The sequence below is a fragment of the Dipodomys ordii genome, unplaced genomic scaffold (genome assembly GCF_000151885.1).
Source record: "Dipodomys ordii isolate 6190 unplaced genomic scaffold, Dord_2.0 Scaffold12, whole genome shotgun sequence".
In the NCBI taxonomy this organism is placed as follows: domain Eukaryota; kingdom Metazoa; phylum Chordata; class Mammalia; order Rodentia; family Heteromyidae; genus Dipodomys; species Dipodomys ordii.
In genome coordinates this window covers 3401981-3413481 of record NW_012267228.1, presented here as the reverse complement: position 1 = coordinate 3413481, position 11501 = coordinate 3401981, and the positions used below count along the sequence as shown (strand labels likewise).

Genomic DNA, 11501 nt, shown 5'->3' with positions numbered 1-11501 from the left:
ACCCGCGACTCCCGCGCTCGGTACTGGAGGACCAGGGAAAAGAAGCACGTGAAGCGCAGGCAGGCAGGCCCGAGACAGGGGCCCACGTTCAGGTCAGATGTGCAACCTGGAACTAGTGCACAGGGATGTAAGTAAGCGCTGTGAGCTGGGAAGAGAAAAAAGCTCGGGGGCTGGGAAGGGGGCCCCGGGGTAGAGCGCCCGCCTCGCGTGCGTGAAGCCCGCAGTTCCCTTCCTCAGCACCACAGGCACAGGAAAAGCTGGGAGTGGCGCTGTGGCTCCGTGGTAGGTAGAGCGCTAGCCTTGAGCCAAAGGAGCTCCGGGACAGCGCCCAGGCTCTTGAGTGCAAAACGAAAGAAGTTCATTATTAAAGAGAGAAAAAGCAATATCGGACCCTGCCATCCAAGAGTTTGAAGTCTAGAGGTGACATTTTTTTCAGTTTTCCACATCTTCGAAAACGAGTATTTTAAAATTAAAAAAAATTGAAGAGGTTTCTTTTTCTTTCTTTCTTTTTTTGTCTGTCGCGGGGCTTGAACTCTAGGCCTGGGTGCTGTCCCTCAGCTCTTCAGTTTAAGGTGAGCACTCTGCCACTTGAGCCACAGGGCCACATCTGGTTTTCTGGTGGTTAATTGAAGGTAAGAGTCTCAGGGACTTTTCCTGCCCAGGCTGGCTTTTGAATTGCTAGGATTACAGGTGTGACCAGCACCCAGCCTATTTTTCTTTCTTAAATTCATTGAGTTCTCTCAAAATGTTCTTAGCATCTTTCCAGAGTTTTGAAGAATGACAAGCTCTTTAGGGTTTAATTTCTTTTTTTTTTTTCCCTCGTGGCGGGGTGTGTGTGTGTGTGTGTGTGGGTGTGTGTGTGTGTGTGTGTGCGCGCGCGCGCGCGCACTCAGTCATAGGGCTTGAACTCAGGGCCTGGGCACTGTCCTGAGCTCCTTTTGCTCAAGGCGAGTGCCTTACCACTTTGAGCCACAGTGCCACTTCCCAATTTTTAGTGGTTAATTGGAGATATGTGCTCAAAGTGGTAGAGTGCTAGACTTGAACAGAAAGGCTCAAGGACAGCACCCATGCCCTGAGTTCAAGCCCCACAACCAATTAAAAAAAAGTTTTTCCAGTTTTATGTCCTTTGGCACCCCTCTGCATGTGCTCTTGCCATATTCAGCCACTTGGTCCCCTGCTTACGCTTTTGTATATGCATGCTCTTGTCCACGTAGAATGACCATCTTCCCTCAGCCTTGAGAACCTATCTGACACAGTCCACTTCTGGATAGCCTTCTCTGCCGTTTTTTTTCTCTTGATTCCTTGTGCCCAGCCTCAGTCAGAGACTATGCCATTCAAATTTGTATCCAGTACAGTTGCCTGGCAGATAGAAGAATTTGAATGAAAGGTGCTTCTCCCTGTGCTTTGCCCCACAGTGTGACTCTCAAGTATGAAATCAAGAAGCTGATCTACGTGCATCTGGTCCTATGGCTGCTGCTGGTTGCCAAGATGAGCGTGGGACACCTGAGGCTCTTGTCACATGATCAGGTGGCCATGCCTTATCAGTGGGAGTACCCCTATTTGCTGAGCATTGCGCCCTCCCTCTTGGGCCTGCTCTCTTTCCCTCGTAACAATATCAGCTACCTGGTGCTCTCCATGATCAGCATGGGGCTCTTCTCCATCGCTCCTCTCATTTATGGCAGCATGGAGATGTTCCCTGCCGCACAGCAACTCTACCGCCATGGCAAGGCCTACCGCTTCCTCTTTGGGTTTTCTGCTGTTTCTGTCATGTACCTGGTGTTGGTACTGGCGGTCCAAGTGCATGCCTGGCAGCTGTACTACAGCAAGAAACTTCTAGACTCTTGGTTCACCAGCACACAAGAGAAGAAGCGCAAATGAAGCCTGCCTGATGGTCTGCTCTCGGGTGGAGCCTGGGCTCCCCTTGAGCCGAGTGAGGTGGACAAACTGTTCCTGTCTCTTCTGGTGATTTGGGCAGCTGTAATGTTGGTACCTAATGCAGACAGGGTCGCATTTTGGCCTAGAGTTCTGTTGCTGATGTGGCAAGAGTATATTTAAATTATTTCTGATTCAGCAGCTGGGTGACCAACAGCCATGCAGTAGCTGGGTGAAGTTAAGGCCATTGGGTGTTTTCCTTTAATACCAAGCCTTATCCTTGCCTCCTGTGGGCATTATTCCCACTGCTATTCCTCATCTCTTTACCACCCAGACAGCAGGAAATAAGGAACAAATTAAGTCTGCTTCAGTCTATAGGCAAGAAACACCTCAGAGATTACACCCCCACAGGCTGTGCTCTACTGCAAAGCATTTCAATTTAACAGACCCTCAATAAAGTTCCTAAGACTGCCCTGTCCACCCTGTGCCTGTATTTGGGATTTGGTCATGTGAAAAGTGTTGTTTGGTGGCCTTAGACGCTTGGAGATGACTAGAGGTTCCCTGCAAAACCTGGCAGTGATCACAAAGAAAGGACAGGGTGTGGAGAACTAGTTCCACCCTATCACACAGCCTGTTGCTGATGGGCCAGGTACGTAACCTCCCCATCCATAATGTGCCCATTCATCTGGCGTGGGTCATAGGCTCTTTTGGTTGAATACCTGTGTTTAACAGTCATTTATATTCTTAAACCTGTATGGTAAGATCAAAAAGAATTTTAGAGTAGCTCTGAGATACCTTTGGAGATTTCAGTCCATGGTTGCTTAGCCTACTGCTCTTGGGCCTGTGGGTACTGCAGCAAGAAACTTCTAGACTCTTGGTTTGCCTGCATGGTTACTATCATGCTAGGAACATGTACAGAGGAAGCTGCTGTCCCAGGGAGTTCAGAAAGTTGAGGCCAGGTGTGAGTGCCTAACACCTGTAATCCTAGCTATTCAGGAGGCTGAGATTTGAGGATTGCAGTTTGAAGTCAGCCTGGGCAAATGTAACTACTCAGAAAAAAAACTGGAAGTGGTACTGTGGCTCAGGGACAGTGCCCAGTCCCTGAGTTCAAGCCCAGGACTGGCAAAAAAAGAAAGGATGGAATCCTGCTATCCCCTCCCTAGGGCAGGCCACTAGTAACTTGTACCAGGCTTCATCCCTTGAAGGTTCCACCATCTCCCAATGGCATCAGAGGCCTGCAGCTGAGCCCTTAACACATAGGCATTTGGGAGGAAATTCTCAGAAACTGTGCTGTACATGCAAAACAACCGATGAACATGGTGAGTGGAACAAATTAGAAATGAGGGCACCAGGTGCCAGTGGCTCACACCTGTAATCCTAGCTACTCACAAGGCTGAGATCTGAGGATCGCGGTACAAAGCCAGCCCGGACAGGAAACGCCATGAGGTTTTTTTTTTTTTTTTTGTCATGGGGCCTGAACCCTGGGCCTGGGCTCTGTCCCTCAGCTCTTCGGCTGAAGGCTAGCACTCTACCACTTGAGCCGCAGCACCATTTCTGACTTATGTGGTGCTGAGGAATCAAACCCAGGGCCTCGTGCATGCGAGGCAAGCGCTCTACCACTGAGACACCTTCCCAGCCCCCTCCCCCACCACACTTATCTCCAATAAACCACTCAGAAAACCAGAAGTGTTGCTGTGGCTGTGGCTCAAGTGGTAGAGCACTATCTTTGAGCTGAAGAGCTGAGGGACAGTGCTCAGGCCCAGAGTTCAAGCCCCAGGACTGACCAAAAAAAAAAAAAAACGAGGGAAGGGGCCGAGTGCTGGTGACTCCTGCTTGTAATCCTAGATACTCAGGAGGCTGAGATCTGAAAGCCAATCTGGGCAGGGAAGTCTAATAAAGCTGCAAGGGGCTGGGAAAGTTGCTCAGTGGTAGAGTGCTTGCCTTGCATGCATGAGGCCTTGGGCTTGATTCCTCAGCACCACATAAGCAGAAAAAGCCAGAAGTGCTGTGGCTCAGGTGATAGAGCGCTAGCTTTGAGCTGAAGAGCTGAGGGACAGCACCCAGGCCCAGAGTTCAGGCCCCATGACTGGGAAAAATAAGTAAAGCTGCAAGTAGAGGTGTGGCTTAAGTGGTAGAGAGTAACAGCCTTAAGCAATAACAGCTCAGGGATCGTTCCCTGTCCCAGAGTTCAAGCCCCAGTACGAGCACACACACAAAGATGTAATAATTTGATGAAATAAATGTCCTTTAATAGCTACAAGTCTGATCATGTTTTTTGCATGAAAGATATGTCATTGGATGATAGCCAGATAGTTAGTTGCCAGATTCTACTCTTTCCATGGTTGCAGTGACCATTTTTGTGGAACATGATGCTTATACCACCCCTCCTACCTACCGGCAGAAGTTCTAACTGCAGAACCTCGGGTTGATGTCCTATTGACCATCTCAAATTCAGTATGTCCCAAACTTAAACTTTGCCTTCTGCATCCAACTTTTCCTATGTCTCTATTCAAGTGAGTATACCAAGTGCAGCTGTAGGTGACCATCATTCATTCCTTTGAAAAACCTAAATGCTTTCATCTCTTTCTAATCAGTTCCAATCCCTCAGACCCTCAGTCCCTTAACGTTTAAACTTGGACTGTGTCTCAGTTGGTAGTACACCTGCCTAGCAAGTGTGAGCCCCTGAGTTTAAACCTCAATTATTACTTTATATACTTTACAGTGCCTTGGAAGACCCCTTTTAAGAATTATTGTCGGGGCTGGGAGGGTAGCTCAGTGGTAGAGTGCTTGCCTGGCATGCATGAGGCTCTGGGTTCAATTCCTCAGCACCACATAAGCAAAAAGCCAAAAGTGGTGCTGTGGCTCAAGTGGTAGAGCCCTAGCCTTGAGCTGAAGAGCTGAGGGACAGCACCCAGACCCAGAGTTCAAGCCCCACGACTGACCAAAAAAAAAAAAAAGTTATGGGGCTGGGAAGGTGGCTCAGTGGTAGAACACTTGCCTTGCATGCATGAGGCCCTGGGTTCGATTTCTCAGCACCACATAAACAAAAAGAAAAAAGCCGGAAGTGGCACTGTGGATCAAGTGGTAGAGCGCTAGCCTTGAGCTGAAGAGCTGAGGGACAGTGTCTAGGCCTAGAATTCAGGCCCCACGACTGACAAAAAAAGAAGTCTCAGGGACTTTCCTGCCCAGGCTGGCTTTGAACCATGATCCTTAGATATCAGCTTCCTGAGTAGCTAGGATTAATGCAGGTGTGAGTCACCAGCACGTGGTGGTACCAACTTTTAAAGTGTTTGGATTCCCTGAGTGTGCTGTTATTACTTTGTTTGTAGAGTAGGATCTTGGTATTCAACTCCGTTTTTATCATCTCACTTAGTTGTGTACTAAATATTCTGGTTAAGTTGGCAGTTTTGCTGGGCATGAAAGTAAACCTAGCTACTTAGAATGAAGGATCACAGTTCAAAGCCAATCAGAAAAGCAGGGGCTGAAGTAGAGTGCTAGCCTTGAGCAAAAGAAGTTTAAGGACAGGACCCAGACCTTGAGTTCAAGCTTCAGGATTGGCACACACACACACACACACACGAGTTGGAAGTTTCTAAACTGTTAGAAATAAAGCTATAAAGCATATATAAGGGAATGGGTGTATGTATTGCTTTCAATTTCATCATACATTAAAGCACTAAAGAAATTTGACATCATTATTGTCCTTGACTTAAAATGATCTTCCATTTAACATTGGGGCACATCTCCTGGTAGGGCAGAGGCCATGAAGAATTGGTAGTAAATGTGTCCTCTCCTGTCCAGGCCTTTGGTGGGGCTTGTTCTACCTCCTGGTGTAGAAATCCAAAAAGTCTTGCAAATTCAAGTTCTATCAGAGACACAGGACGCCAGCACCTTCTCAGATACTCTCCCTGCCAGGCCCAGTCCCACCTTGTGTTCCCACCTCTCATTATATTCTTCAGCCACATAAGGGAGATTGAAAATGTGCAAATGACACATTCAAGGAAACTGAGGCCAACAGAGGTTGAACATCTTGCCTGTGCTTCCTTGGGTTCCAGCGGCAGAAATGGAAGAAGCTAGGTATCCTAATTCCTGGCCTAAGGCCATCTTTGTTCTAGCCTTACAGAGAAAGCTGCAGAGTAGCCATTCCCCATCAGAGAAAGGCCGTCACATTTCCACCCCTCCCCAGATGTCTCCCACAAGAGGCTGCGCTCCAAAAGGACCCGGCCTTCAGATCCACAGGAGTGGGACCTCTTCCCAGACCTGGCTCGCAAAAGCCCAGAGACAAGAGAGGGCTTCCTCTGAGTAGCCACGCTCATCCTAAGCACACGAGACAGGCCCCCTGAGTCTCACCCTGCCACCCCCAGGACCTGAATTCTCCTTTGAGTTGCTGCCCATGGCACGGACTATTCAGGTGACCATTTCACCAGGCCCAACGGCCAGTGTGCGTCTTTGTCACCAGTGGGCACTGGAATGTGAAGAGCTGAGCAGTCCTTTTGATGCCCAGGTATGGAGTGGCATGCTTCTGTAAAAAGTCAGATCTCTTGCTGGGTGCCAGTGGCTCACGCATGTAATCCTAGCTTCTCAGGAGGCTGAGATGTGAGGATCATGGTTCAAAGCTAGCCCAGGCAATAAAATCTGTGAAACTCTTTAATTAACCCCCCCCCAAAAAAAAGAGTCAGAAATGGAGCTGTAGCTCAAGTGGTAGGATGCTGGCTTTGAACAACAACAAGAAGAAAAGCTCAGAGACAGCACTCAGGCCTGAGTTCAAACCCCCCCAAAAAAGCCAGACCTCAATACTGGCACACATGGGACAACTGAGACCTTGATGGGTCACTGTGTGAGTGACCTTCAAGGTAAGGTGTCTGCCATTATGTCTTTTGGGTGCTAAACAGAAAGAAACAGGGAGTCTCAGGAAGAGAGGAAAGAGGGGCAGTCCCTTTTGGAGTTACTGGAAATGCTGAACAGAGAGCTGCAAGGATCCTCAGCGGGTCTGGCCCTATTGGAAAACCTTCTCAGAGCGCCTCCCTAGCAAGCATGAGACCCTGTGTTCAAATACAGCCAAAGCCTTTGAAGTTCCACTCAGAGAGTAGAAGGTGGTCACATAGGTCTTTTTACCCATCCTCTGCCACCCTCCTTTTGCCTTTCAGAGAATGAAAGAACAAAATGTCTCCCAGTCCCCTGAGCACGCCCTAACAGCACTTTAACCTCCGCTTCTCAAAGCTGCTATCATTTGTGGAGACTGAAGGCTGTACTCCAGCTATGAGGGCCCTCAGCAATCCTCAGCTGTAACCATCACTCCACTGTGGTGCTACCATTTGATTAAGTGCTTCTAGCACCCTGCCTGGCATATACTTGGAGTTCCATGCATGCGTATTCCTCCCATCTAATTCCCCACCGCTCCACATGGAGCACGGGAGAACCTGTCCCAGCTCAGGAAAAACAGCGCACGTTGCGGAGTTCCCCACGCCCTCCTGCCCTCGCCTGTGCTTTTCCTGACGTGTCTCTGTTTCTCTTCCTTTGCTGCTTCATCTGTAGGCAGTTGTGTCTGGGGGCCGGACTGCAGACCTGCCCTATGAATTCCTTCTGCCCTGCCTGTGCATGAGGTGAGCTGGGAGAAACATGGGGAGCCGCCCTGGCTCCTCAGCCAAGCGCATCTCCACTGAGTCAGGTTTGGAAATGACTAGGTGCACGGAGCATGCTTGAAGCGCTGGTTACATCTCCAAACCCAAACTCAAAAGGGCTGGGGTTGCTGAGATGCTTAGGAAGCCTGGCACCCGCTTGGTTGTGAGCCACACGCGGCCAGGGGTGAAGGGACGACCCAACACCATGCCTCGGGATGCTCCCGCCCCCAAGACCCAGCTCTTCCTGGACCCGACTGGCTTCAGTCCACAGAGGCAGAATAAATAGACAGCCACCACCACCAGATTCAAGACTAGCACTCTACCACTTGAGCCACAGCACCATTTCTGGCTTTTTTCTTTTTGCTTATGTGGTGCTGAGGAATGGAACCCAGGGCCTCATGCATGCAAGGCAAGCGCTCTACCACTGAGCCACCTTCCCAGCCCAGTCCATGAAACTCTTATCTCCAATAAACCACCAGAAAACCGGAAGTGGCGCTGTGGCTCAAGTGGTAGAGCACTCGCCTTGAGCTGAAGAGCTGAGGGACAGCGCCCAGGCCCAGGGTTCAAGACCCACAATAGACCAAAAAAAAAAAAAAAAGAAAAAAAAAGACTTCCATGGACTATAGAATAAAAAAGGCAGAGGGCCTTGTCACTTAAGAGACCAACAGGGGGGAACACACAGACACCTGACACAATAAGCCACTGCTCCGGTAGACAACGGGTGGGCACTTGGGCAGTCCAGAGTGAAGGGCCAACCCAGAGCTCTGGGTACCTTGGAAATGGCTGAGAGGAGAGGCCAGGAAAAGTTAACAGCTGAGGAATGTAGACCTCCTGATTTCCCTCGGGAGAGAAAATGAGCCAGCCCCTCCCCTGCTGCTCTGTCCTCAGCTCTGCAGTTCCTCCCTGTCCCCATCCACATTCTACACTGCGTCCCCTCAGAGTCCCCTCAGCCCGGGCAGCTTGTACCACAGCAAGCTACAGCTGCCTGTGTGCTAGGACTGCGCAGTGAAAGCCATGCCCTGCTCCTCCCTGAATGCTTTCCTGTTCTCCGCAGGCCTCCTACCTGCAGGAGGACTCCGTGAGGCCAAAAAAGTGCCCCTTCTGGAGCTGGCCTGAAGCCTGTATTGCCTTACCCCTCCCCCCGTCAGCTGTGGGGCTTGAACTCTGGGCCTGTGAGCTGCTGCTGAGATTATTTTGATCAAGGACAGCATTCTACACTTGAGCCTAGTACCACTTCCGGTTTTCTGGTGGTTTATTGGAGATAAGAGTCTCATGGAGGGCTGGGAAGGTGGCTCAGTGGTAGAGCGCTTGCCTTGCATGCCTGAGGCCCTGGGTTCGATTCCTCAGCACCACATAAGCAAAAAGAAAAAAGCCAGCAGTGGCGCTGTGGCTCAAGTGGTAGAGCGCTAACCTTGAGCTGAAGAGCTGAGGGACATCGTCCAGGCCCAGAGTTCAGGCCCCACGACTGGACCAAAAAAAAAAAAAAGAGTCTCATGGACTTTCCTCCCTGGTTTGGAGTAGTGATCCTCAGCTCTCAGCCTCCTGATTACAGGTGTGAGCCACCGGCACTGTCTCTCTTCCTCCCTCCCTCCTGCCCCCTCTCTCTCCTGCTGCACATTAAACAGGAGGCTTTTCTGGAGTCAGTGGAGGATAAGACTGCCAGATCCACCCATCCATCAGCCTGCTGCTAAGCCCAGGTGTGCTAAGCATTGTAAGACTAGGTCAAAAAGATGAGCCGGGCACTGGTGGCTCACACCTGTCATCCTAGCTACTCAAGAGGTTGAGATCTGAGGATCACGTTCAAAGCCAGTCTAGGCAGAAAAGTCCGTGAGACTCTTATCTCCAGTAAACCATCTGGAATGTGAGCGTGGGCATCCGGGCCCAGCAGCCGCTTCTCCACTTCTCCTTGAGGATGCGTGCCACCTTCAGTGCCACCTGGAGCCACCCAGGCTCAGAGCTGGACGCCACGGTGGCCCCTGTGTACAGTGTCAGCCAGGTATGGCCGAGCCAGGCTTGGCTCCCATGAGATCTCATTGGTCAGAGCGTGGCCGAAATCTCTTTGTCACCTCTGGGAGACAAGTGGTTCTATCATCTGTTAATTCATTTGCTTCCTCAGCTTTTGTGCATCTGGTGATCTGTCAGTCAGAGAGGTCCTGGCTGGGACAGTTTTCTATGTCTTTTAGTGCCTCCGCTGAGAGGGATACCAGAGGCTAGAGACTGACCCTCTCACGTCCAGCTGTTCCCTAGTCTACCCAGGCTGCTGCATATTGTATACGGATACCATCCCTGAGCCCAGCTGTCCTCTGCCCCCTCTCCTGCCTTCATAAGGCTCTGGGCAGAACTCCTCTGACTCAAGAAGCAGGGCAGCGAGGAGCTAGCTGCATAGTACTTTGCATCCTAACTTAACTCTGTTACTGGTCTAAGAACAGATTGGCCAGCAGATTCTTCTGAGGGGGCTGGGAAGGTGGCTCAGTGGCAGAGTGCTTGCCTTGCATGCCTGAGGCCCTGGGTTCGATTCCTCAGCACCACATAAGCAAAAAAAGAAAAAAGCCGGAAGTGGTGTTGTGGCTCAAGTGGTAGGGCGCTAGCCTTGAGCTGAAGAGCTGAGGGACAGCACCCAGGCCCAGAGTTCAGTCCCCACGACCGGACCAAAAAAAAAATCACAAATAGATGCACCCACAAAACCATGGCACAAGCTGACTAAGCTTGACTAGCTTTTGCGGTTCCCTCTTAAATGTTAATCTGCCGCTTGTCTGTGTGCTTTGCATCCTATAAGGCTCCCAAGCAGTGGTGACACACTTCAGACTTAAGATCGACCCATGTGGGGTAACTTAAACACAGAGACTTCAGTCTGTTGACTTGTGTGGTCTGTGAGCTGGGAAAAGACTTCATTGAATTCAGCCATGAAGCTGGCTGGAGAGTAGCGTCTGACACAGGTCTGGAGTATTAAGTAGAAGTCAGTGCAGACTGTGACACCCCAAGTCAGCTTCTATTCTGCCCATGCTGCTAGGGTTTAGGAGAGAGAAGAAAAGCATCTAGCAGTCTTCCCTTCAGGAGTTCACAATCTAGTATTATGACCCCCACACACAAATGAAGAAACAAACTAAGGCTCGGGGAGGAGAGGTACCCTTCTCCATGCATGGCTCATACAGCTAGGATTCCTGAGACTCCACGGCTCACATTCTTCCCAGTGGACAAGGTGCCACCTCAGCTGTGTAGAAGAGAGAAGAGAAGCGCATAAGATTATCTTCCCTAGTCTATGAGCGGCTGGAGGGAGACACTGAGCCAGCCTGCTTTCTCAGGGCAGGTTCCACAGTAGGCATTGTGTGTGTGTGTGGGGGGGGTATGTCAACGCTAGACTCTAATGCAGCAGGAGTTGGTATGTGGGAAAGATCAGAGTGGAATGGAGTGGCTGGGAAAGTCTTCTTGTCCAAGATGACACTTGACCTCACACCTGGCTATAGGATGGAGGTCGGTGGGGAGGAGCAGTGCCAGGCACAGTCATATTTGCCCGTGTGGGGACAGTCATTCTGCTCTTTGTCCTGACAGACTCAGGGCTCAGGCCCAGTGGCACTAGACCTCATCATCCTTTCCTGAGACCAGGGGCTGTGTGCTGGTAAGGAGGCCACTCATTCTGAACATGTTCCTCTCACTCCTCTTCTGCACACCTGTCCCCCAGGGCGTTATTCAGCTCCCCAGGAGGAGGGGGTGAGGGCTGTGTCTCCTCAGGTATGGAGGGCCGATGTGCAGTTTGCCTGGAAGCGCCGGTTGTGTCCCAGTGGTGAGTTCTTGGGCCAGAGGGAAGCGCTGCCGGGCGTGAGCTCACCCTGCCAGACTCTGCCCCTCACAGACGCCTGGGGCTCCTGACACTGGCACTAAGCGGCCTTGCCACCCCGCTGGGCTTTGGTCTCCTCATCTGCTCCCAGGTAAGCTCACCTGCGATGACCGGGTCCCCCTGCGGGAAGGGGCCTGGGCGCGCTGGCCGGGCGGCGCTGGGCGGCGCCGCAA

At 50.9% G+C, this 11501-nt stretch overlaps 2 protein-coding genes across 4 annotated transcripts in view; both read left to right on the top strand.

Moving 5' to 3' along the window:
• The window catches only part of Jagn1 (jagunal homolog 1), a 7620-nt gene extending 5270 nt beyond the window's left edge, over positions 1-2350 (top strand). Inside the window, exons 1-2 of one of the 3 annotated variants that reach the window (XM_013010580.1) lie at positions 107-127; positions 1416-2350. In XM_013010580.1, the coding sequence (XP_012866034.1) occupies positions 1489-1878 (390 nt within the window). In that variant the 5' untranslated portion in view covers positions 107-127; positions 1416-1488 and the 3' untranslated portion in view covers positions 1879-2350. Of the gene's footprint in view, positions 1-106; positions 128-543; positions 573-1415 lie in introns of those variants that run through there. The other 2 variants (XM_013010581.1, XM_013010579.1) reach the window with 2 other exon arrangements.
• An 832-nt stretch (positions 2351-3182) lies between these two features.
• Il17re (interleukin 17 receptor E) overlaps positions 3183-11501 on the top strand; it is a 9754-nt gene continuing 1435 nt past the window's right edge. Inside the window, 12 exon segments of the mRNA XM_013010346.1 lie at positions 3183-3191; positions 4328-4385; positions 5674-5787; positions 5988-6044; positions 6047-6163; positions 6237-6376; positions 7408-7475; positions 8433-8463; positions 8548-8636; positions 9348-9489; positions 11043-11076; positions 11079-11109. Coding sequence (XP_012865800.1) covers positions 3183-3191; positions 4328-4385; positions 5674-5787; positions 5988-6044; positions 6047-6163; positions 6237-6376; positions 7408-7475; positions 8433-8463; positions 8548-8636; positions 9348-9489; positions 11043-11076; positions 11079-11109 — 890 coding nt within the window.